Source organism: Paramisgurnus dabryanus, chromosome 20 (genome assembly GCF_030506205.2).
Source record: "Paramisgurnus dabryanus chromosome 20, PD_genome_1.1, whole genome shotgun sequence".
Lineage (NCBI taxonomy): Eukaryota > Metazoa > Chordata > Actinopteri > Cypriniformes > Cobitidae > Paramisgurnus > Paramisgurnus dabryanus.
In genome coordinates this window covers 17,208,566-17,232,949 of record NC_133356.1, presented here as the reverse complement: position 1 = coordinate 17,232,949, position 24,384 = coordinate 17,208,566, and the positions used below count along the sequence as shown (strand labels likewise).

Here is a 24,384-nt window from a genome sequence, read left to right as displayed (position 1 = left end):
ACACTCCTAATCAAGTAAAGAGATTAAACTCCTTGCAGTCCGGTGACTGTGTATAATATGGCTTTTCAATGGCAATGAGGCGTGAACAGCCAGTGTTTAGCTGAAAGTGTGTACATGAAGCCACTAATACATCCATCTTAATCCATTTAGTCATTATGACCATCACCATGTCATAATTATTATATTAATCTAAATAAAAGCTTTATCTTTTTTTTAAGAGGTCCATTTTTTTATTTAAAACATAAATTGTTTATGGCCTCTGTGATGCTGCGGGTTATTGTTGTTAAATGCTGTCTGACAGGTGGCTCTACATACATTAATGTCATAAATCACTGAATATATGTTTATTTATAAGGGTAGGATTTGCATCAATATTTAATGAATTAATAATTATTAATTAAAAAAAGAATTGAAACATATCAGCAGTTTTAACTCATTAATGTGGCTTCATGTCTTGCCCTACATGCTTATAATTTTATAAACTTTGTAAAAAGTTTCAAAAGATTGTATTCATCAAAAAAAAAAAAAAAACATGTTGGCACAAACTTAGCTAGATATCTATTGGCTTTCATCTACACATGCATATATCACATCCAAACTTCTTTATTATATAAAATATTAATCTTTGATGCCTGTGTTAGCATGTTTAAAATAACGTGACGCAACAATCACATAAGTATTGTCAATGTATTGTCAATGACGCTATTCCAGAATGTCTCAGTTTCCTTAATGGCAGGATTGTGTTCTTAATGGATCCATGAACAAAAGATTGGCCACTCCTTCCAGAAAACCATTGCCCTGCTCTGTTTGAGTAGATTTTTGTGGAAAGGTATAAATGCAGGTGCAATCTGTCCTCAGTCAAAAGCTTCACTTGAGAATTCGTGTCAAAGTCGCCTCACCATCATGCAACACTTACCGAACCGTTCTGAGAATCGACTTAGCAACTCAGTGGCATGCGAGCTGGATAACTTCGGGAAAGGGGCTTGGGTGAATCAGGCCTATAATGGCTCTCCTCCACCTGTCAAACGGGACATCAACACCGTCTACAACCCTCAGCCCATGTTTCACAGCCCTTTGGACAACATGAATATGTCTAATCCCTATCTGGCTGGGGATAAGATACAACCACAACCCAAAAAGGAGAGATCTGGATGCTGCTCATCCTTCTTCAAAGGTAAGGAAGAATATGAGACATTAATAGCAGATGCTTCACTGTCAGGTTTTGATAATATGTCAATTGACATCTCAGCGATGCTAACGTGTGTATATTTATATGTAATTGTAAAATGTATTGTGTTTTATCTTAAACAGTGATTATTTCTATTTGTTAGGACTATTTGGAACAGCAGCTTTAACGAAAGACTTAAAGAAAAATCCTGAGCTTGTGGTCAGAGCAAATCTCAAAGAACTTGTCATCTACATTTTTTTCCTGGTGGATTTATGTCTGTGTAAGTAATTGAGTAATATATTTTCTTTATGTTATCCTCTCTGTCTGAGAATAGTGTCAAAATATAATGTCAGATCACTGTACATTGCGCACACCTGTGGAATTTGAAAGAATTAAACTTGAAATGAATAATGAAGAGCATTATAGGTGTGACTAATGAGATCATAGTTAGATTTTGCTCATGCGTGTGTATCAATATGAAATTTTTAATATCTCCTTAGCTTGCTCTTTTGTCAGTCATTTGTACTTGCCCTCCCCTATACATTATGCTCTATTATCATCAGTGTTGTGTATCAGACTAAGTGGTTATTATAAAATGTTTAATGCTCCCCTGTGTTAAAACTCAGCTTTGTCCAGTGGAAAATTCGACCTGAAAGGAATACAATCACAACCCTGCTGTCTTTTACTGATAAGAGCTCAGGTCAGGCAATTGAGGCTTTGTCTCTGAATTCGCATTGTTTAAGGGGGTTATTTGTATCCTCTCAAACAAACAACCCGCCTCTCATCCGTGCCTGTGGTTTTTTGTGACGTGAGCTCATGCCGCTAATGGATGGAACTTAAATGAATTGATGGCTTTTATCTGTCTAAGGTTGAATGGTGTAGCACGTCTGAGCAAAGTTCAATTAGTGATGGTACTGTTGACTGATTATAAACATGTTTTTACACAGTGACTTATGGGATGACCAGCAGCTCTGCCTACTATTACACAAACGCTATGACCAATCTCTTTGTGAATAACCCTGGCTTTTACTCTCTTGGCAGCATGAATGATGTGTGGACGGTGAGTTTAGCTTGTTTTGACGTCTCTAATGTGAATAAAAGTTGTCTTCATCTAAATTTCTTCATTTGTTTTATTTTTATTTCTACACTGTAAAAAATACTTTGCTGCCTTAAATTTTTTTGTTAAATCAACTCAGATTTACAAGTCATGTCAACAGAGATGAGTTGTCACAACTTATAAAATGTAGTTGAGAAAAGTCAACTTAATTTTATAAGTTATAACAACTCACCTGTAGTTATAACAACTAATCTCTAGTCAAGATAAATAATAGTAAGTTGAAATGACTTGTAAATTCGAGTTGATTCAAAAAGTTGAAGCAAAGTATTTTTTTACAGTGTAATAGTACATATATAATATTCTATATATATTTTGTTATCGTAAACTGCACTGTAAAAAATCTTTTGCTGCCATAAGTTTTTTGTTTAATCAACCTCAGATTTACAAGTCATTTCAACTTACTATTATTTATCTTGACTCGAGACAGGTTGTTATAACTTATAAAATATAGTTGAAATATGTCAACTTCATTTTATAAGTTATAGCAACTCATCTCGTGTCAACATAAATAATAGTTAAGTTGAAATGACTTGTAAATCTGAGTTGATTAAACAAAAAATTAAGGTAACAAAGAATTTTTTACAGTGTCCTATTAAGCATTTCACTACTTCATTCTGTGTATACACTCACTGTAAAAAATACTTTGCTGCCTTAAAAATTTTTGTTGAATCAACTCGGATTTACAAGTCAATTTAACTTACTATTATTTATCTTGACTAGAGATGAGTTGTTATAACTACAGGTGAGTTGTTATAACTTATAACATTAAGTTGACTTTTCTCAACTATATTTTATAAGTTGTGACAACTCATCTCTGTTGACATGACTTGTAAATCTGAGATGATTTAACCAAAAATTTTAAGGCAGCAAAGTATTTTTACAGTGCTGTAAAAAAGTCAGCACAACAAATTTTTCTTGTTTACTCACCTTTTGGGCGAAGTAGTTTACCTAACTCAATTTGATGATTTATGTCAACTTCAATACAAAAAAATTAGTTCTAACAACTCTAAATACAAAAGATAGCAAACAACATCAACAGCATGAAATAAAGCCAGCAAACACTAAAACAGTCATCTTTTTAATAATTTTAATCACAGAATTGAACATAATTAAAAGTAATAATAATAATAATAATAATAATATAATGATGCAATGCATGCTGGGAATGCTTGTTTACTTCTAAAAGAGTTTGTTCAGATAATTCAGTTTGGTTAGTTGAGCAAACTTTTTAACACATTTTGCTCCAATACTGAAATATTGAAATACTGAAAGTCCAGTGAACAAATTAATATTCGTTAGCAACATGTTGAGGGCTAATCTTATTTAGTATACACAAAATAAGTGGACTACTTTGAAAAAAAGGTGTTCAATATATTTAATTATGTTTGTTGAACATTATTCAATTTAACTTTTTACAGTGTTGTGTAGTGACCAATGAAAAACTTAAACTTCTTTTTTTAAGTTTTATTTAATCTATTTTGATGAGTAAATCTGTTCATATGACATGTTTATCAATTTTTGGACATCTGCATAAGCTTGGTTTTCTACACTGTAAAGAAGATAAGTAACCTTATTGCCTTAAAATTTTTAGTTAATTAATATTTTTAAGCAACCTTTTTGGTTTTCAAGTTGAACCAACAAATCTTTTTTACAGTGTTGGACAGATTTACTACAACTCAGAACCTCTAATTCCTTTGTTTATGTCTTTTGCATTTTTACAGTACATGGAAGGGAGCCTACTTGACAGCCTATACTGGAATAAGTATTACAATGATATGGATCTTATTAACGAAAACCAATCCTTGATTTACTATGAGAACATGTTGCTAGGCGTCCCTCGCATCCGACAGATCAAAGTGAAGAAAAACTCCTGCAAGGTGCACGAAGACTTTCGGAATGAAATCTCAGACTGTTTTGATATGTACAATGAAAAGAAAGAGGATGACAGCGCGTTTGGTTTGATCAACGGTACAGCGTGAGTGTCAGGATTGACGGGAGCGCTCACATGCACTTTTTTCGTTGTTTGGCTATTTAACAATAATTCTTGCTGTAAACGTTATAAGATACTTGAGGTTCCAAAAGTTTGTTTTAAAGTTTGTCAGATAAATGTTTCTTTGTTGGAATGTTATTATTTATAATAAATCTCATTGTTCTTCAGATGGCAGTACCACACAGAAAAGGAGATGAAAGGATCGAGTCACTGGGGATTGCTGAGCACATACAGTGGAGCAGGATATTATCAAGACCTGACAAAGTCCAAAATTGAGAGTGCTGATATCCTAGAAGAACTCAAAAGCAATCTGTGGCTTGATCGGGGAACTCGGGTTCTTTTCATCGACTTCTCGACCTACAATGCCAATATCAATCTCTTCAGCGTTGTAAGGTGAATAGACCATTTTGCTCTTGTTGTGCATTTTCTAAAACACCACATCCGGTCTGACAGTTTATTAGGTTTATCAGTGAAAAAAAAAATTATTATCTCATTATTTTTTCTTTCAGATTAGTGGTTGAATTTCCAGCTACTGGTGGAGCAATCACATCATATCAGATTCGCACTGTAAAGCTGATTCGATATGTTACCAACTGGGATTATTTCGTCATGGGCTGTGAGATTGTGTTCTGTGTGTTCATTCTCTATTACATTATGGAGGAAATTCTGGAATTCCGAATCCATAAAATGTCCCACTTTAAAAACATCTGGAACATTGTAGATATACTGGTGATACTGGTAAGTAAAGTATATAAATATGCTTGAGCTTTCAATTCAATATTAACAAATTGTATTTTTTTGTAAATATTTTTCTGATCTGAATAAATGCTGCTGACTATTATGGAGGTCATGAATTGAATTTTTATTGTGTGTGTTTTGAACAGCTTTCTCTAGTTGCCATAGCTTTCAGTGTATTCCGGACCATAAAGGTGGATAAGCTACTTACAAGTATTCTGGAGCAACCAAACATCTATGCTGATTTTGAATTCCTTGCATTTTGGCAAACCCAATACAACAACATGAATGCAGTGAACTTGTTTTTTGCGTGGGTTAAGGTATATTTTGAATGAATATTCAACATAACACTAAGTTAAAGTTTAACTTATTTAATTGAAATGACCAATAATGATATTGTAATGGGTTTTTATCTATGCCTGCAGATATTCAAGTACATCAGCTTCAATAAGACGATGAGCCAGCTGACATCCACCCTGGCACGGTGTGCTTTAGACATCTTTGGATTTGCCATCATGTTCTTTATTGTGTTTTTTGCATATGCTCAACTGGGATACCTGCTCTTTGGAATGGAAGTCGAAACATTCAGTACATTTAACAAGTGCATGTAAGAATGTGTTTTTATTAAATGACATGTATAGGCATGTCATGCATGCAACATGTTAACGTTGTTAATGTCGTTTTCCTTCATTTACAGCTTTACCCAATTTCGTATCATCTTGGGAGATTTTGATTATAATTCCATCGACAGAGCAAACCGAGTACTGGGACCAATATACTTTTTCTCCTATGTGTTCTTTGTCTTCTTTGTGTTACTGGTAAGTCTTTCAAAGTCAAACAGTTTGTGTAGGCCTATACTTATAGATGCTTGTAAAGTTCGGGTGTGTCTATAATCAATTAACCTGGTAATTGGATTTAACAGAACATGTTTCTGGCCATCATTAATGACACATACTCGGAGGTGAAGTCAGAGCTCGCTTCTCAAAAAGGTGAATTCCAGATCTCCGACCTCATCAAACAGGTACACCACAAAGTCTCATCTTACATGCTTCAGTCAATTTAGCATATGTGTAAAAGATCATAAAAACTACGTTTATTGTATTCTGATCATTTAAATTACAAAGGGAAAAGTTGATACTATCATGTGTGCTTTCATTTTAGAGTTATGAAAAGACAGTCACGAAACTGAAACTTAAAAAGGAAAAGATCTCTGATGTGCAGAAAGCGTTGGATTCCGGTTCTAGTGAGCTGACTTTTAAAGATTTCAGAGATGCATTAAAAGAGTAAGTGAAAATATAAAATTAAGTTTAACTATATGAGTTAAAGTCCCTGTAAAGTCGGATATTAAATGTGTTTTTAGTTTGTCACACCACAGAAAAATTTGTTATTAACCAACCAACCAAACAAACAAATTTGAATGATGGAAATAACAAATAAAATATGTTTCAAAATCTTAAAAAATAGGGAGCATTCTCTGCTCTCACAACCCAATCTCACAGCAAGTCGTGTTATAGTGACGAAATATTTTATTAACAAAATTTATTTGTTTTCATGGACACGTTTCCGTGTCATTGAGCACAAATGTCTTTTTCGTGTCAGTCAACACGAATTTCTATAAATATTTTTCGTGTTTGTGGCACGACTTTCTTTTTGTGTCATTTTATGTATTGTTTTCACATTGTTTTTTCTTATTTTTTACCATTGTGGCTTGAGATTGGGGTAAGAATTAATTTTTGTTACATTTCAGACAGCCTAACTCTAACCCCAAGTGAAAATAGTTTTAAAATCGGAAGAAAAACATGTAGAAACCAATACATGAAATTACTTCCTAACCCAAACCCCAACTCTAACCCCATCCCCAAGCAACAATGATTTAAAAATAAGAAAAAACAATGAGAAAACAATACATAAAATGACACAAAAAGTCTTTCCACTAATACGAAAAACTATTTACAGAAATTCGTGTTGACTGCCATGTAAAAGACATTGGTGCTAAATGGCACGGAAAAAGCGTAAAATCGTGTCCATCAACACGAATAAATTAATCAAATATTTTGTGACTATAACACGACTTGCCATGAGATTGTGTTGGCTATCAAGCGGTGGGGGCGTGTCCTTTCAACTTTAAATGGATGCTCAGGAGTGTGTTAGGGGCGGGGCCATGTTTTAAATAATCCCACACACAAAATAGTCAAAATTTGTTTTATGATCTAATGATTCAATATTAAATAGTTTACAGTCTTTTTTGGCGTGTTTCAGCAATACATTTCTAACATTTATAAATTGTTATATAACAATTTCCAAGATTGACTTTACAGAGACTTTAATAATTGTGTAAATATGAGCCCATGTATTCTGGTTATGTATTTTTCAGAAAAGGTCATAGTGATCAGGAAATCTCAGATGCTTTCTCCAAATTTGACCAGGATGGGAACCAGACTTTGGACAAGTTGGAACAGGAGAGAATGAAACAAGAGCTGGAGGAGAAAAGGGTGTGTTTATTGTTTTTGCACTGGCTTGTTTTCGGATTTAAATTCATTTTGATATTAATACTGATTTGATTGAGTCATTTTAGATAAAGGCTAAAATCTTTTTTCTATCAGGACGCACTTAACGAGGAGCTTCGCAATCTTTCAGAGGATCAGGGAGAGACATGTCCTAAAGAGTTTCAAAAGTTTGTGTTGTTTAAAATATTAAAACAATACAAAATTACAACAATAGCGACTAATGTCTATTTTTGCAACGGTACCGGTCTTCATCTGTTAATAATTTTTTGCTTTTCAATCCCAGGCTGGCTAACAAAGTTACTCAACTGGAGAATTCTGTGGCCACTATAATGTCTAAAGTCAATGGTATCATGGAGAAAATGGAAAACAGTGGCATGATCAGAGATGCTGTGAGTGCTTATTTCTTATGCCAAATAAGTCTGCATAAACCAGAATACACAATTTTTCCTAATGCTTTTCCACAACATATTTCAAGTACATGATTCATACATATATTTGAGAAAATAATGCATTCTTCTTTTATGTCAGGAATCAAGACCAGCTTCAGGAGGGAATATTCAGTTAAGCCTGGCAAGAACTCCAGAACCAGGACCACCCGCCTGGTCACCAGCTGTTCCAAATGGCATCCTGAGGAACCGTTTATATCCAGATGCACGTCACTGATTCATCACAACCTCATGGGTTTGAATAAAAGGCTTAATCGAAGTCTGAGGATGTAAAGACTCTGAATGTGACAGTGGGAGAAGGTATTATTTTAGAATAGATATCATGTAGTACCCCATGTGGACACAGAAATGTACTTGTATCTGTTCTGTATCTGATTGTTCATGCACTTGTTACTCAAAGCTTTAAAAGGGAATAAATTGATGACTACTATTCTCTCCTTCCTCTCTGTTAAGACTGCTTTCACGATGACTAGTAGTTCTTGTTAAAAAGCTGCTTCTGTACTGATACAGCATGAGCAGAAATAAAAAGTGTAAGTCAGTTTGATGTAATTTATATGTTGATATTTAATCATACGACAAACGCAGAGTTCAAATGTATAATGTAATTAATTAAGAATGAAAATGACTTGATATATTTTTAGAGACATAATTTCTTCCTGGATATGCTTACTATGAATGTGTAAACACACCTGTGTATATCCAAACTGGAATAGTTTATGCTTTTATTAATCTTAGAACATGAGTAGTTCATCATGTATTTCCGAAAATTTAAATATTTATCTATTCTGATGTTTATTAATAAATATAGCCAAATAAACACTTAAAATTGCAAAAAAAGTTTCTTTATTTACTTCATGCTCATCATTTGATGTCTAAAGGGGCCATGTCACAATAATTTTTTAAGATGTCAAATAAATCTTTGGTGTCCCCAGAGCACATATATGAAGTTTTAGCTTAAAATACCATCTAGATAATTTATTATACCATGTTAAAATTGCCACTTTGTAGGTGTGAGCAAAAATGTGCCGTTTTGGGTGTGTCCTTTAAAATGCAAATGAGCGGATGAAGTGCAAACACTGATCACAATGATGGCAGTTTGTTGCAATTCAAACTCAATTATGCTGTGAATTATTTTTCTCTCTGAACCAAATGGCAGTGCCATGGTTGGATAGTGCAGATTATGGGACGGTATTATTATAATAAGATCTCCTTATGACATCATGAGGAGAGCCACATTTCAATTACCTAATTTTTTAAGTGCCTGCAGAGAATGGTTTATGCTAAAGGTTCAAACCCCGTAAACATGCTGATAAAATGTATACTTTGTCATGCATTGTAATTTTCTTTGGATAGAAGGGTCTGCCAAATGCATACATGTAAAAAAACTGCATGAAAAAAATAATTTTCCAATGTTTCATTTATTGACTCATTCAGACTAAAAAGAAAACTGCTAAATTGTATTCAAACGTTTCTGCCTTTTACATTCAATACGTTGAGCAACCTCAATATTATTGTTTGAAACATGCAATTCCTTACTGCTCCCAGCAGAAAAAAAATCAAACCTTTTTCTCTGGCTACTCAAAAATGGCACGCATATGTTAAAACAGCAAAAAGACGAAATTTACAGTAGGCTCTAAAATACAGCTCTCTATTAGGGTCTCAAATTGTTCAACTGAAATTTGTGTGACTGACTGAAGATTAAGGCTTGCTTGTAATTTCACTGAATCTGTTAAGCATGTCAACCACACTTTAAGCGTCTAACATAAGCTGCATTTGTTCTGCACATCCTGTGAGACAGAATGCATGCTTGAAACCCTTACTCTAGGCCACGTTATCAAAAGATATTAACAGATTTGGCCATCAAGACTCTTTTTCCATTGTGAATGGGAGATGTTTCACTGCGTTTGCAAATTGAAGTAAAAAGATAGATATACACACAGTATCAAAGAGCTCTAGAATTTGAAGGAGAATGGAGAGCTAATGTGGATTAAATATACACCACTGCACATAGAAATTCATTTACATGTCAACATTTACAAGACACAGGTTCAATGAACCCCCAAAAAAGTGCCTTTACTTACATTTGTTTGCCGAGTCAGAATGTTTAGGTTTTTTGTTGTTTTATACAAAATTCATAGTCCATACCTTAAACTAGCAAATGATCTACTTCGCAAGGGGAAAGAAATTACTTTGTTCAAAAAAAAAAAAAACCCTCAACCACATATTCAGATAATTTACACCATATGCTTTCCACCAATGAGGTTTGTGAATCTGGGTTTAGGAGGAAAAACTGCAGTTCTCAAGATATGCAGTAAAAAGGGATGGGATGCAATACAACATCTTGTCCAATTCCATTAAAACAGGAATTCAGATTTCCATTAAAGGTGGTCATTTCAATTGTCTCTAATCTAAATGGGTGTCTTTACATTAAAGTGAATCCTGATTTACATCCGATGCTTGTAGGGAAAAAGATGATGTGCTCCCATAAGTCTCTAGAACCTGCTCTCACAGCGAGGGTTAAAGATAAAGTGTGAGAGGTGTGTTATGAAAAATGAGGGCTAGATCACTGTGTCTGGTAGCCAGCCATGCCAAAATTTGCTTGGTTCATCACTTGGCCGGGCTGAGCCTGAGAGGGTTGTGTCCCAAATCCTCCCACCCAGGCAGGGGATTGTGACTGTCTAGGGTGGAAAAAGGAGGTGGTCAACACAGAGAGTCTACAATGTTATTAACTCTTTCCCCGCCATTGACGAGATATCTCGTCAATTAAGAGAAAACGCTTCCCCGCCAATGACGAGATTTTCCGTCTTTCCGCAATACCGCTATTATCCACCAGGTGGCGCCCTTCCGCAACTTTTTAAAACCGGAAGTATTGCCCTATGGCAAGCAGCTGCATGTCCGTGTCTGTTTTAAAGATCGCGCTGAATGGGATCTCTATGAAAAGTCCGTCATATAAATGGAATTATATCTGCTTTTTGCTCAAAATATGGTGTTTTTGCAAAAACCTACCCATATTCAAATGCTGATTGCAAAAGAACCACTAAAGGTAGGATGAAACGGTTTTTTTTGTTTGAAAGCAGAGGGTCTGTTCTTTCATTTGGTATATTGTATGTTTATATATTTAAAGAAGAACATTTTCTGGAAGGCATTAAACTTTGGTGAAAATCATGAAAAACGCTGGCGCTGGCTGGCAACTTTTTTTAAAAACGCTGGCGGTGAAAGAGTTAAGTTCTTTTACATGTACAACATGAGCCACAAAACAAAGTATTTTCCTTTATACTTGTTTAAACAAAATTGACTTGCATAATTTAATCAAATAACACAATACGCCTTACATCTTTAGAAACCCAAACATTCACATCAGTGGCGGCCGGTGACTTCTTTTTTCGGGGGCGCTCGATGCAAAGTTCGTCACAACATGTATGTAACCCGTCATGTGTGTGGTTCCTTTTTTCAAAATATGTGTTCTGCACATCTAGAGATCCTGTGTGCATCACGTGTTTTGTCTAAATAAGTGTCTGCTGCAGATGCGTCTACTGGGTTGATGATAAAAGAGACGCTCACGTTTGCCAGATACTCGCATAATCTCATTCGTAATCAGAGTTTAAAGTTAAGGGAGTGTCTTGTGTGTATTTTGTGAATGTGAGTGTCTCTTTTATCATAAACGGTTTTGACGTGTGTGCAGCAGGCACTTATTTTGACAAAACACGTGATGCACATGGTTCACATGACACAACAAACACATATTTTGAAAACGCAAACAACACAGATGACAATCCAAACACATTTGAATTTGTGGATGAGCAGTCACGAGCCCCCACTGATTCACATACAATACAATCAATATTAATCCTCTCTACAGACTGTCAGTTTACTTCAACTTAGAAAAGTGCGTATGCAAAAACTAAATATGTAAAAAATCATTTTACAATTAAAACTTACTCTACACCAAATCCTTGTTGATTCCACGTTTGCCCGTACACGCCATAGGATGGTACCTGCCAGCCATTTGTCATGTACTGACCATACTGTTGAGGATTACCATACATTTGATTCCAGTGTCCCCACTGACCATATTCCATCTGTGAATACAGCATCGTAGGGTTATGTCTAGGCGTACATGTTTACTGAACATAAATAGCATATTCTGTATGGATGACGTAGTAGCTTGATGCTATAGCAGGAGTGGGCTTTACCACTAATGCCCACCCATGACCTACAGAATGGATTTAATACAACATTAAAGGAAGATTAATGAAAGTCATTCTAGATACATCATGCATTACCGGTTGGACATTTTTGGCCATGTCAGGTGATTCTTTGCCCCAATAGCACTTAACAACATGACCCTCGATGGTGGTCCCATTCACTGACACAATAGCATGGGCAGCACTTTCATGAGAGGAGAACCTGAGAGAAAAAACAACAACAAAGAAATATGAAGAACACAGTAATCCTACTTCTGTAATTAAATCTTGATATGTCATCGCTATGATATGCTGAAATCTGTAAACAGAATGTGAGGTCAACAGATGGTTTAGCTTATGCTGCCCCCTGTTGAAAAATCAACGGCATTGAACACATTTCATGCCTGTCTTAGACCAATATTTTAAAGATTATTGAGTATCAGCTTATAACTGTTCCTGTGAATTAACAGTACACCATTTATGTCCTACATAAGTTTTATAATTGCAGGTGGTTCTCGAACATAACATCATATAACACATGACAAACTGACCTGTGTAAAATGTAGACCAACTATAACATGGCTAACAAATACCATATTGAAAACATTGGGTTTTATAACAAAATATGAGCAAATCCTTTCAAATAATACCTGATAAAAGAATACCCCTTCTCAGGAAAAACTCTAATCTCCATTATCTGTCCAAATGGAGAAAATGTCTGTCGCATAACATGTTCTGTTGGAAAAAAGGCTTATGGTTATATCATAAAAAAACTTATCAATTGTAGAGAGTCAAAAGGAAAGCACAGACTTACCTGAGAGACCTGACTGAATGCCTCCACAGTACACAGTGCAGTTCTGAGGACTCGATTGGTTCACCACCTCATCAAACCTTAGCTGCTTAGAGTTATCTACAATTTCACCCAATTACAGTTATATAAAATAGCTCATATCATCCATCAACGGGTATAGAACAGTTAATTTAACAGTTAGCTCATTTGTAACATCAAAGCAAAGAGGATGATAAAAAATGTTCCTGGTAAAATTAAGGTTAATTTGCTAACCACTGTAGTATTTAAAAAGCCATGCTGTGTACTCCTAGCTTCATTAATATTCCCATTTATAAAAATATGGTTTTTGTCTAATATGCTTATTCATGGCTTATTTTTGTAAGTCAATATAGAGAAAAGCATGAACATGCTTACTGTCTTGCACACTCTTGGGTGCGGGTGGTTTCCGTGTTGCCCAGTTAGTCCGGATCTGTCGTCCACCAAGCCACTGACCACCCATGTGTCCCATAGCATTCTCAGCATCCTACAAAAAAAAGAGAAATTGCTGCTTTTCTAGATTACCAACTAAAGGCAAAAAAAAAACTAATACAATATCTCAGCATCTCTACTAGCCTTTCATTAGTTTATCTGTGTTATAAGGAACTTTCCATAAACATTTTCTAGAGAGTGTATTTATACCTGTAATCCAATAAAAACAAATTTTTCTAAAAACAAATTTTTAGTAGGTTTAATCTATGTTATACTAAAGCTCTAAAAATAATAATCAGAGTAAACAGAAATAGAATAACCTCACTCTGTGTTCCTGTACTGGAGCCTTACCAGTTTGTTATAGAAGGACACAAATCCATACCCCTTTGATTTCCCTGTTGTCATATCCTTCACCACTCGTGCATCCCTGAAAGAAAAACGTAACAGATGTCAGTTCATTGACGGCTTGCTGTAAGCTTCCAAAAAAGAAAGGAGCCACACACACACACACACACACACACATGTACACACACATACACACACAGTACTGCGAGACACTGTTACGATAACCTATTACACTAATAACTCCTGTATCTTTCTTGATTACTGGTAAAAACTAAAACAAAAAAATCAAAGTCATGCAACCTACACTAATAATGCATGTATAAAAGCTCCTGCACAGAACTTTTTTCATCTCCTGTGAAACAACAAATACTCCAATTTTTATCCTATCTGCTAGGTCTTATGTCATCCACCAAATGTCATTCATTACCATGCATTCCTAATTTGAGCTGTTGACTCTAATTCTACTCATTAAGAGTACATAGAAATATCAAAAAAGAAGAAAGGAATTAAACGGCATACATGGCCTGTTAACAGATTTCTTTATTTTTCCTGGTCAATTCTTTACCACCAATACGGAGTTTGGGAAGCTGCAAATTTCGAAAAATTGACATTTTCAGAATTTTAGGAGAATCAAACTATCAACACAACTAGGAAAACCAACATGAAACAATTTTATTTCAAGTAAATACTTTGCATTATCTGAGGTTTGTTAAAAGTCTACGCTACTTCAACGTTAATGGGAAAATTATGCATTATACAAATATGAAAAGCAAAGAGTAAATAGAAAGAAAATCTACATCTGAGTTCCCAGAGTGCACAGTTCCTTGCTGTTAGCCTTCAAGCTCCTGTCCAATCCTATGAGCATTTCTGTAAAATAACCAGAGCTCTATTAACTGACACTCAGAGCTGAAGGAGAATCTTCTCAGAATAGAAGTGCATATATTTTTGTGTTTTCAACTAACAGTTTAACTGCTTTAGTAAATCAAAACTACTTACCAGTTTCTGAATAGCATTGGAGATTAGTCATGGAAAATTTTTAAGGTACACTTTAAAAGAGATTGATATGGAAAAAAATAGTGGCTAAGCTGCCCTGATGATACTCAATATGTGATCTGATCATCATTAGGATAAATTAAATCAAAATGATTTGAACCCACTATGACATCCTGTTCTTAAAACACTAACTGCTGAAGTGAATCAACAACTTTTAGGACAAAAGCTGTGCCGGCTTACAACTTGCAGAAGCATACATTTGTATTATGTTGAGAGAAAGACATCAAGACAGGATACCACATTTTTGTGAAACAAACTTTTGATTACTCACAGAAATGTGACACACATGCCAGCTTTCTCTAGTACATCAAGACAATGACAAACGTGCAGTAAATGTAAAAAAAAGTCTGGTGTATCAATGCATCCCTTTAATAATTTCAAGTGAACTACAGATTTTTAACCAGAGCTTTTGCTCATGATTTTTATAAAAATTTGGCTGGGCTAAAAACTATGTAAAGATTTATTGGCACCAAGTAATCGCACACAATCACCCAACATTATTCAGACAAAAGAAGAACATACAAAATGGTGCGACCTTTGGAAACTTACGAGATTTTCCCGAAGGGTGCAAATGCAGCTCTTATGTCATCCGTCGTGATCTCTGGGCTCAGATCTCCCACAAAAACATGAAAGTGATCTGAAAGTAGAAATAAAAAAATTAAGTAAACAATTAAAACCAACTTAATTATAATATAAACTAAACTTAATTACGTACTGGATGTGTCTTTCTTCTGACTGCTAGGAGTTGTTGCCCAGTTTACTTTGACTTCCTGTCAATAAAAATATATTTGCTACAGATATGGTGCTTGGTAACATAATACAAGGTACAGGCTTCATAATAAACACTCTGGATCAAACCAAATATTGGCATACTTGTTTAAAGAACTGATGAAACAACAAGTACCTTTCCCAAAATCTTCCTTCCATTCATGGCGGCTAAAGCAGACGCGGCATCTCTGTGCTCAAAGAACTCCACAAAGCAATATGGATCATTGCTTGTATGCTGCAAAACAGAAAATCCAATAGAAGAGTTCACCTTCCTGCTGCTATCGGATTGCTGAGAAGAAAAGCCGGGAAAATATATTATTGCAAATGCATGGGTTTTGTGTGGAACACTCTGCTTTACATTTTGTCTTCAGCAGAAAAAATATATTTATCTATTATAAAACAACATGAAAATTTCAAATGTTAATTGGCGAGTGTTTACACACAAACCCATTTGAAATCAGAAACTTTGTTCTGACAAGCTCAAAATATTTTCTGTGAAAATATAAAAAGTGCAACTTTCAATGCATATTTACCTCTGTTATCATCTTACAACTTTTACATGGCCCAATCTGAGTAAATAACTGAAGAATCAAGTTCTCTGTAACATCTCTTGAAAGGTTCCCCACGTAGCTGAAAATGTAAATAAAAGTATATTTTAACTTGACGTAAATAGCTTATAATTATTAGTGATGCACCGATGTATCGGCCGCCGATATTTTTCGGCCGATTTTTTATGAATTTGAAACTATCGGCAATAGCACGAGAAACGCCGATACCGATTGTTTATTAATTAACTGCATAAAGAAATCCATTATATGTTAAAAAAATGAGTTAATGTTGTTAATAAAAGAAATGCTGAATAGCAAAAACCACATTTGAAGGTTGTCATGCTGTCTTATTATATTTTTTTAGCTTAATTTGTGCCACTTTTATTATGTTGGTCAGTTGAATGTTAATTAGATCCAATCCATGTTCAGTAAAAATAATTTAATGCAGAAATAAACTAGCTAATAGACCAACTGTATATTGTATACAAGTGTTTAATATCGGCATCGGTATCGGACAGAAGTTGTCTATTTTAATCGGTATCGGCCCAAAAAAATCCTATCGGTGCATCCCTAATAATTATGCATAGCCACAACACACACATACACACGCACGCTAACATTTGACAGCTCTCTTATGTCTGAGTGACCTTAGGGGCTACAGCACAAAACTATGGGCTACATTAATTTGTGGTTAATGTAAAGTTAAGAGTTAATTGAGAAATTGTATATTTGACAGTCTAGCACCAAATACGAATTTAAACATAATTGAGAAACAGCAGGCCCTAAGATTAGATCACAGGCCTTTACCAAACCAACAAGACAATGACACACTCATTTAAACAAACTGATATTAACCCTGATAGTTTGCTTTATTATGTGGTAAGCATTAATACTTTCATTCTGGTAATACAAATCCAATTGTGTTACGATCTTTACGTAAACCTTACAATTAAGTTAAGTGTTTTCATGCCTTATGCGTAGAAGCTGGCTTAGCCTAGCAATGCTAATGCAAACAGTTTCTCGTACGTTCGCGGACAAAGGATTAATAACTTTTGTACTTGATCACATGCGAGGCATAATTACTCGTCGAATCCCTGACAAAAATACGCGGTGTTTAATAAATACAAATAACACCAAAACGTTAGGTCTGGCGTCGTTTTGAAGCTAGCTTTTAGCTAAAAGTGTGTTAGTGGTGCTAAAATTAAGCGTTTTTGTAGTGAGCACTGACAGGGTCTGTGTTTTCAGCTACTTACAGGGTTTTTGGATGGCTCTCGTCTTCCATTCTCGGATGCCAGGGGGTGTAAACAAAACTTGTTTTCGGTATCTCAGGTTGGTTTTATTTTGGGGACGAACAATACAGGACTGGTGTTACTTACAATCTTGAATAGAAAATGGCGGAACCCGGCTAGTCAGGAAGACAGTCACTGCGCATGCGCGAAATCACGGCGCTTTGTAGGGTGAGAGGATCAAATGAGCGTGTTTTTGAGTGAACCTGACATGTGAGAGGAGATCTTTCTTGAGAAACTCACCTCAAACAGACAATCAAAATATTAATATTACTAAATATCTTTTATTTAAAACTAGTTTTTAGATAAAATAAAACATGTTATGGTTTACCACAAATTAACAGCTTTTGCTACAGTACAATATCTTAACAATGTTATTTATTAGTAAAAATTGTAATCAATACCTTATAGAGGTATACAACACTATTTATTAAGTTATTAAGTTTATACATGTATTAATTCTACAGAATGTAAGAAACACAAAGTGTTGTAATTACTATAATATACTACTGTTTACTAAGCATATTAGTTTTTCATGTGGCCTGTTTTGTGTTATAGATTTTTAGGGCAAAATTTACCACATTTTATTTGGGAAGATCCCTTTTCGATAACACTTTACAATATAACCATAAACAATACTTCCACAACATTTATGTTCATGCTAGTTTTAGCATTTAGTAATGCTTTTTAAAAGCAAAATGTTTACTGTTAAAATTAAGTAAGGCACAATTAATTGTTTCTGCATTAACTTACATTAACAAAAATGAATAAATGCTAATTGCTTATGTTAGTTAAATGCATTAACTAATGTTAACAAATACAACAAAGTTTGGTAACACTTTATTTTAAGGTGTCTTTGTTACACATGTTACATGTAACACATGTTACATGTAATTATTATAGTAATAACAGTTAATTATGCATAAAACAAAGTTTTATCCTCTTTTCTCTACACATACATTAATAATCAAGGGTTTAGTCTTGTAATAATTAAAAGCATTTTTTCCAATATTTGGATTATATAGTCATAAGTTATTAAATGACTTTGACTGTTTGAATCTATCATTTTTTTAAGCTTTGAAATGTGTCACTGTCTGTAAGTGCAACAAGTGGCTTCGGTTCAATAAATCAGAAGGGGGCGGATCTTTGTCTGTACGGTCAAGGGGTAATTTTTGGTCACACACGTGGGCATAACAGTTAACCCCCAACTAGAAGTTTCTCGGTAGTCTTCAGACGGACCTTGCTGCTTCGAGAAACCCATCCCCACTGAAAGTATACGTCATCAAACGGACCCATTAAAGCGTCTGTAGGCGCTGTAATGGCACAATATTCAGGACCGAATCAATATCAGAGTATGAAAACACCGTCTCCTGTCGAAACGATGACAACGAACGATCCTCTACCACCCGGGTGGGAGATCAAAATCGACCCGCAGACAGGGTGGCCGTTTTTTGTGGATCACAACAATCGCACAACGACGTGGAATGATCCAAGGCATGACACGAAAAAGGTAAGACAGAAATATGTTGATTTTGCTTTTGGAAGTTGCGCTGTCAATTCGTGTCGTTATAGATTGCGCACAGACGATTTTATAACGAGGTCTTTATGTGGCTCGCTTAGTAGATTGCCTTCTGCGGGTTCTGACATTTTACAGAGATTTTAAGACAATTTGTTGCGTGCGTGGGCACTCAAGACAAAAAACCCCGCACTTCAGCAGACACGGACTGTCTAAGGAAGAGCAACCATGCACATGATATTCGCTTTAGTTCATGCGCAAATCCCTGTCATCTCATTTGAAATAGCGATTTGCATTCATTGTAAAAGGCTGACGATATATATTTGTGTCATGATCTCAGCCGGAGTGATTAGTGTGTGACGCACTGCAGTCATATGTGATGCCACTGTGACTCCACAATGTTTATTTAAAGCCTTGAGAACTACGCAGACTGCGCTTGTTCTCAACATCGATGGACCTGCACAGCACTAACACGTCCCTGAAAGTTTCCCTTACATGGGATCTGAGAGAGATCCACCCACTCATGGATTCTGTCATTCCAAGTAAATGGGTTTGAAAGTTGAAGCTGGGCACACAGGAAGATAAAATGTTACCAAGTTTGATTGCACAAAATGTGTCAACACATGAAGTTCTAGTTGTACAAATGTGAGGGGGGGACACAAGGGTGTGCCAGTTGGCATCTTTCATTAGATAGATCAACACTTGTCTGAAGTTAGTGTCACCAAGAATTTGCTGGAAGGACACAGCTGCCGCGAGATAAACTAGGCACAACTCTTGGCGTCCATGGCAAAAATGGCAAAGGGCGTAGGGTCGCATAGACGCTAACAATTTTTCTGTTAGACATTTCAAATTTTTTGTGTTAAAATACACTTTAACACACCTGCACCTATGTATTTGATGTGTTTCAATTCCGCGCTTGGTAAAAAATCAAATTGGCTGTGCAAAAGTCATGGGTTTGACCCAGGGTACGTGCATAGTGATAAAATGTATAGCTTGAATGCATTATGTCGCTTTGGATAAAATCGTCCAAATGCATACAGTGTAAAATGATGTTTTAAAATCATAATTGATGTTTTAAAGTTTAATGTCAGGGAAGTAAGTTAACTAGTTGGATGTTTACTGTGTACCTCGATTTACATTGATGAGCAAGGCAGGTCCTCCCCCTCACAAAGAATATTTTAAGCCACCGTGTCAACAGCAAAGAACTCATTGAAAAATGCTAGCGTGCCTGTGACACACACCTAGAGTGAGTCATAGCATTACAATTGATAGCATATATACTGAAGGGTTTACCCTGTAAGCCAATACAATCACTTACCAGTTGCTATGCACAGTTTTTACCCACTTGTGGTCCATGTTTAATGCCTTTTTGTTGAGAGGGCAAACTGACCTTTACATGTCAAACAGATGAGAAGAGAAGATAGCTACCCTGCAGCTTAAATCTGGATTTTTATTAGGATTGAGCTTGTTGTAAATATGTAAAAATATTTCTTTGGCACTAACATTATTTGCAGATAACTGAATATGACTGGCTGTAAAAGTCTACAAATTGACAGTGATGTGAAGCTAATATGAAATATTTAACAAGTTTAGAGTACAGTAAATCACATCAAATCACTCTTTGGTGCACTTCAAAGTATTTTCCAATGATTTTTGTAATGACGTGATTGGGAATTGAAGCGTACTCAGTCAACTACATACTTTCCGAATTTGTTTTCTACTGGCACATAGCTACTAAATACCTCAGCAGGACAGGACCTTTGAACTCAATACATCAACAAGTAGCCAGTGTTGAACAGTGTACATACACATATACTGTAAGACCTCTACACATTTTGGAGGTTTGGATCTTTTTGGTGTTAAAATTTGCATCTAACACTAATAATTTAACAATGATACAACTCAAATATATATTTTAAGTTATTTTAATGCATTCCAAGTCAAATATGAACTGTTTTTGTTTCAGATTTTCTCGAATGGCCCTTGTATGACCTCAGAGTCTCCCCAGGACCTGCACAAAACCTTTAGTCAAAAGATGAGGCAGCCAACACTACGCCAGGGCTATATCTCCATCCCAGTCTCTCATGAAAACATTGAACCCAGGTTGCAGCAGTATCCAAGTTACTCCTACATCAATCCTGTAGTGCAGCAAAATTTAAGAGCAGATGGTCGTACTCCTTCCCCAACTCCAGCATCACACTGTCGGCCTAGATCACCAGTGCAGGCCCCATCAGAGACATGTTTGTCTTGCTCACCTGCCTCACATGGACCTGAGGTATAATTCCTACACATTTCTTTTAGACATAACATTGTATTTGTTAGACAGTGCATTCATTGCTTTTGGTTTTCTGTGTTTACGGTCTATGTCACTGAAGTATTTTACATAATTGTTGATTCTTATATTGGTGTGTTTAAACCCAGGGTCTAATGACTTTTTTGTTAAATTTGATAGTCAAAAATAGAGTATGGTGGCTATTTCTGAAAGAAGTATGTTGTATTTTTCTTTGCATCAGGTTCATCAACCACAGGTGACACACCAACAAATCAGTAGCCTTCATCAACAGCCCCGAACCAGCAATACAGGCCTGCGATCAGGCTACATTTCCATTCCGGTAATCCATGAAGGCGTCTCACAATCCCAGACTAACCAAAGTTCTTATCCCACGCGAGAAAAAGTCCCAATCTACCGTGAGCAAGTGCCAATTCACATACAGCAAAATCGCACATCCAGTCCTAGCCCCGTCCCCATAAGGGCTCAGTCACCGGTCAGGTCTCAGATCATGGAAGAGAGACCCTATGTAAGTCTGTTTATAGCGTCTTAATCAACATATAAATAAGTCCTTTTTTAGGAGTGATGTTGACTCATATTTGTATCTATGTTAACATTGCCAGATACAGCAACACATTGGGCACGCAGCGGTACCACCTAAAGCTGAAGTTGAAGAAACTGTCAGAGGACATTCATTTGACTTCCCTATTCATAGAGAGAGCGAAGTATTGCAGCCCACACATCACCCGGTACCAGAACAACAACAACAACAACAACCTACACAAATACCTCAACCGAGAGCACAACAACCAGTACAGCAACCATCGCCGGTATCAGAGACATCTAACTTTACCATACAAATTCCCTCAACACCAGAACCCCAGGAAACATCTGCCCCTCCGACACCTCAAGAGGTTCAGCCTCCACCCACACAGCCCGAGGAGACTCTTGAACAAGATTTGAACCACCCAGGCCTGATCAAAGTGCAGCAGATATTGGAACGTGTGGAGAAACTAGCACATGAGGTTAAACATTTTGATGGGAAGAAGAATGATAAGCGTTACTTGTTGTTGGAGGAGATGTTGACCAAAGAACTGCTGGCTCTGGACTCTGTAGACCCGGAAGGTCGCATAGATGTGCGCCAGGCTCGGAGGGACGGCGTCCGCAGAGTACAGACCATTCTTGACGAACTGGAGATGTTTGGTGATCATTCAGAAGGACCGGCTGGTGACATCTGGCCTGAGGCTAATAACTCAACCTATAAAGGAGAGCCAAGTATGATTGGCCAGGCAAACACAGAGAATGTTAAGGAGATATCATAATTGCACAAATCTGAGAAGGACACTAATCAAATCCCATTTGTTGTTTTTCCTTGGGCAATTATTATTATTATTATTATTAGTTGCATGCGCAAACAGTTGAAGTTTTCTGTTGCCAATAATCTAACATGTGATTTGTTTACTGAGTGCAATCATGTTTGCTGTTCTGTGATGCTGCTGTTATTGCATTTGCCATGCCAGTGTCTTGTAGCACAGACACAGTGGTAACACATTTATTAGAAAACATATTTGAGGCCTTGAAACATACAAAAATATTTTAATCTTCAGAAATATTTTGTACCATGCAGAATGAATGATAAAAGACTTTTGAATATTCCCTAAGATCCTATGTTGTTTCTGTAGTACACAAGAAAAAAATATTAATACAATTATTTTTAATGTGTGAGTTAAGGTCAAGTGTAAAAGGTCTCATTTTGTTTTTAGACTATCAGAAGGCCATTATGTTTAATATTAAATGAATGCCTTGTTTAGATACTTTCCAGACAGAATTGCCTTTGATGGTCTGAACGCTTATTTGATGAATGATAGTGATACAAATAATGATATATTTTTATTCTATTTTTCTGTGCCAAAATCCACATATGAAGAAAGTTCTCTATAAAAATGAAGTATTTTAAAGAAAATAAATAACACTTATCGTAAGTCTAAAAGTGTGTGGGGGGAGTTCAAGTGTTAGACAGGTACCGAAATAACACTCCTGTTCTATTTCTGTTGTGCCCTTGACCAAGGCAACTTAACTCGTACTTGCTCCACAGGGGCTAACAATTTGTGCACTAAAAAACTTACTTTGCACAATTCAGTTTAAAGTATTCAAGACAGAGTGCTGTGTGTCTCACATGACTGTTGTGAGGCTTTTTTTGCGATAACCTGTTACCGGTTTTGATTAAGTGATAATACAGCAAAACCAGTTGCAGATAATGTTTTGTGAAATAGTATGCAATGTTCAGTGTTCACAGCTTGGTTATTTGCAGTTGGTTTAAATGTACGCATATGGTCACATAACCAATACTGCAAACAAACTAAAATAAATCTCTTTGCAGACATTAAGTTGCATGATTCTTATTTACAACCATGGTTTGAAAGAACGATATGAACTGTGCCTAGAGGCTGTTAAGTCATAAGATGACTCACATAAGGAGCATCCGGTGACATCATCTGCTTATGTTGGAACATTTTTTGTGTACACTGAAACTGTCATGTCATTATACAGTAATATCAATGTTATAGTGGATCTCAAATTTTTTTACTTTAAGGCCCGCACTCACAATTTCTAACCTGTAAGATATTCTGGAGCATGGAATAGTAGAAAGATTTATTTTGTTATAAAAAAAAGTAATATCTTGATTTGAGTCGTTTTAACTTATTTTAATCCTTGTTTTGCCTTGTTTAAAGTAATTAAAAATAAGATTTTATTTAAACAATAACATTTCAATAAAAAAGTTATTGGAAGTTTGTGGAGGCACCCAGGTGTGCCCCTGTTTAAGATACATATTACAGGATATAGCATTATGATATCATGCACACTAAGACTGAACTTTGTCGGTGTAAATCAATCAAGAATTCTATTGTGATTTCTGTACAGAAATAAACTATATAATACAACTTTACAAACAAATGCAAAATTCCCAGTTACCAGTATGTCCATCTATGAAGCTATGACAGACTCTACCAGGTCTCAACATGCCAAAGCATTCATCTGAGAAGAACCATCTGGATTTCAAGCAAATGAGTCACAAGACATTTTAGAAAACCTAACCTGACATCTAGAGTAAGACTACATAATTGTGCAAACACCTGAGGATCATTAAATATCTAGATTTAAATAAATATTTGACCCACGGAATCACATTACCG

At 35.7% G+C, this 24,384-nt stretch overlaps 3 protein-coding genes across 5 annotated transcripts; 2 read left to right on the top strand and 1 right to left on the bottom strand.

Annotated features, from left to right (window-relative positions):
• The first annotated feature begins 883 nt into the window (after positions 1-883).
• pkd2l1 (polycystic kidney disease 2-like 1) lies at positions 884-9,583 on the top strand. The gene is made up of 15 exons (XM_065296725.2): positions 884-1,174; positions 1,332-1,448; positions 2,116-2,228; positions 4,007-4,260; positions 4,444-4,668; positions 4,785-5,013; positions 5,160-5,330; positions 5,436-5,617; positions 5,708-5,828; positions 5,933-6,031; positions 6,172-6,293; positions 7,385-7,502; positions 7,614-7,684; positions 7,801-7,906; positions 8,046-9,583. The coding sequence occupies exons 1-15, from the start codon at positions 904-906 to the stop codon at positions 8,178-8,180; spliced, it is 2,334 nt and encodes a 777-aa protein (XP_065152797.1). The 5' UTR covers positions 884-903; the 3' UTR covers positions 8,181-9,583.
• tial1 (TIA1 cytotoxic granule-associated RNA binding protein-like 1) lies at positions 9,363-17,533 on the bottom strand. Of its 3 annotated transcripts, XM_065296726.2 has the most exons (12): positions 17,373-17,533; positions 16,105-16,201; positions 15,708-15,860; positions 15,519-15,573; positions 15,353-15,440; positions 13,757-13,832; positions 13,352-13,460; positions 12,962-13,057; positions 12,798-12,882; positions 12,247-12,370; positions 11,903-12,042; positions 9,363-10,641 (listed from the first exon to the last, which is right to left on the bottom strand). In XM_065296726.2, exons 1-12 carry the CDS (start codon positions 17,399-17,401, stop codon positions 10,527-10,529), a joined length of 1,167 nt encoding a protein of 388 aa, XP_065152798.1. In that variant the 5' UTR covers positions 17,402-17,533; the 3' UTR covers positions 9,363-10,526. The 3 variants fall into 3 exon arrangements, with proteins under 3 accessions (XP_065152798.1, XP_065152799.1, XP_065152800.1); XM_065296727.2 differs by lacking the exons at positions 15,353-15,440; positions 15,519-15,573; positions 15,708-15,860; positions 16,105-16,201; positions 17,373-17,533 and adding exons at positions 14,270-14,337; positions 14,548-15,347; XM_065296728.2 differs by lacking the exons at positions 15,353-15,440; positions 15,519-15,573; positions 15,708-15,860; positions 16,105-16,201; positions 17,373-17,533 and adding an exon at positions 14,270-15,347.
• A 1,068-nt stretch (positions 17,534-18,601) lies between these two features.
• bag3 (BCL2 associated athanogene 3) lies at positions 18,602-23,573 on the top strand. Its single transcript, XM_065296724.2, has 4 exons — positions 18,602-18,915; positions 20,888-21,196; positions 21,435-21,719; positions 21,814-23,573. The coding sequence occupies exons 1-4, from the start codon at positions 18,724-18,726 to the stop codon at positions 22,510-22,512; spliced, it is 1,485 nt and encodes a 494-aa protein (XP_065152796.1). The 5' UTR covers positions 18,602-18,723; the 3' UTR covers positions 22,513-23,573.
• Positions 23,574-24,384: the final 811 nt, after the last annotated feature.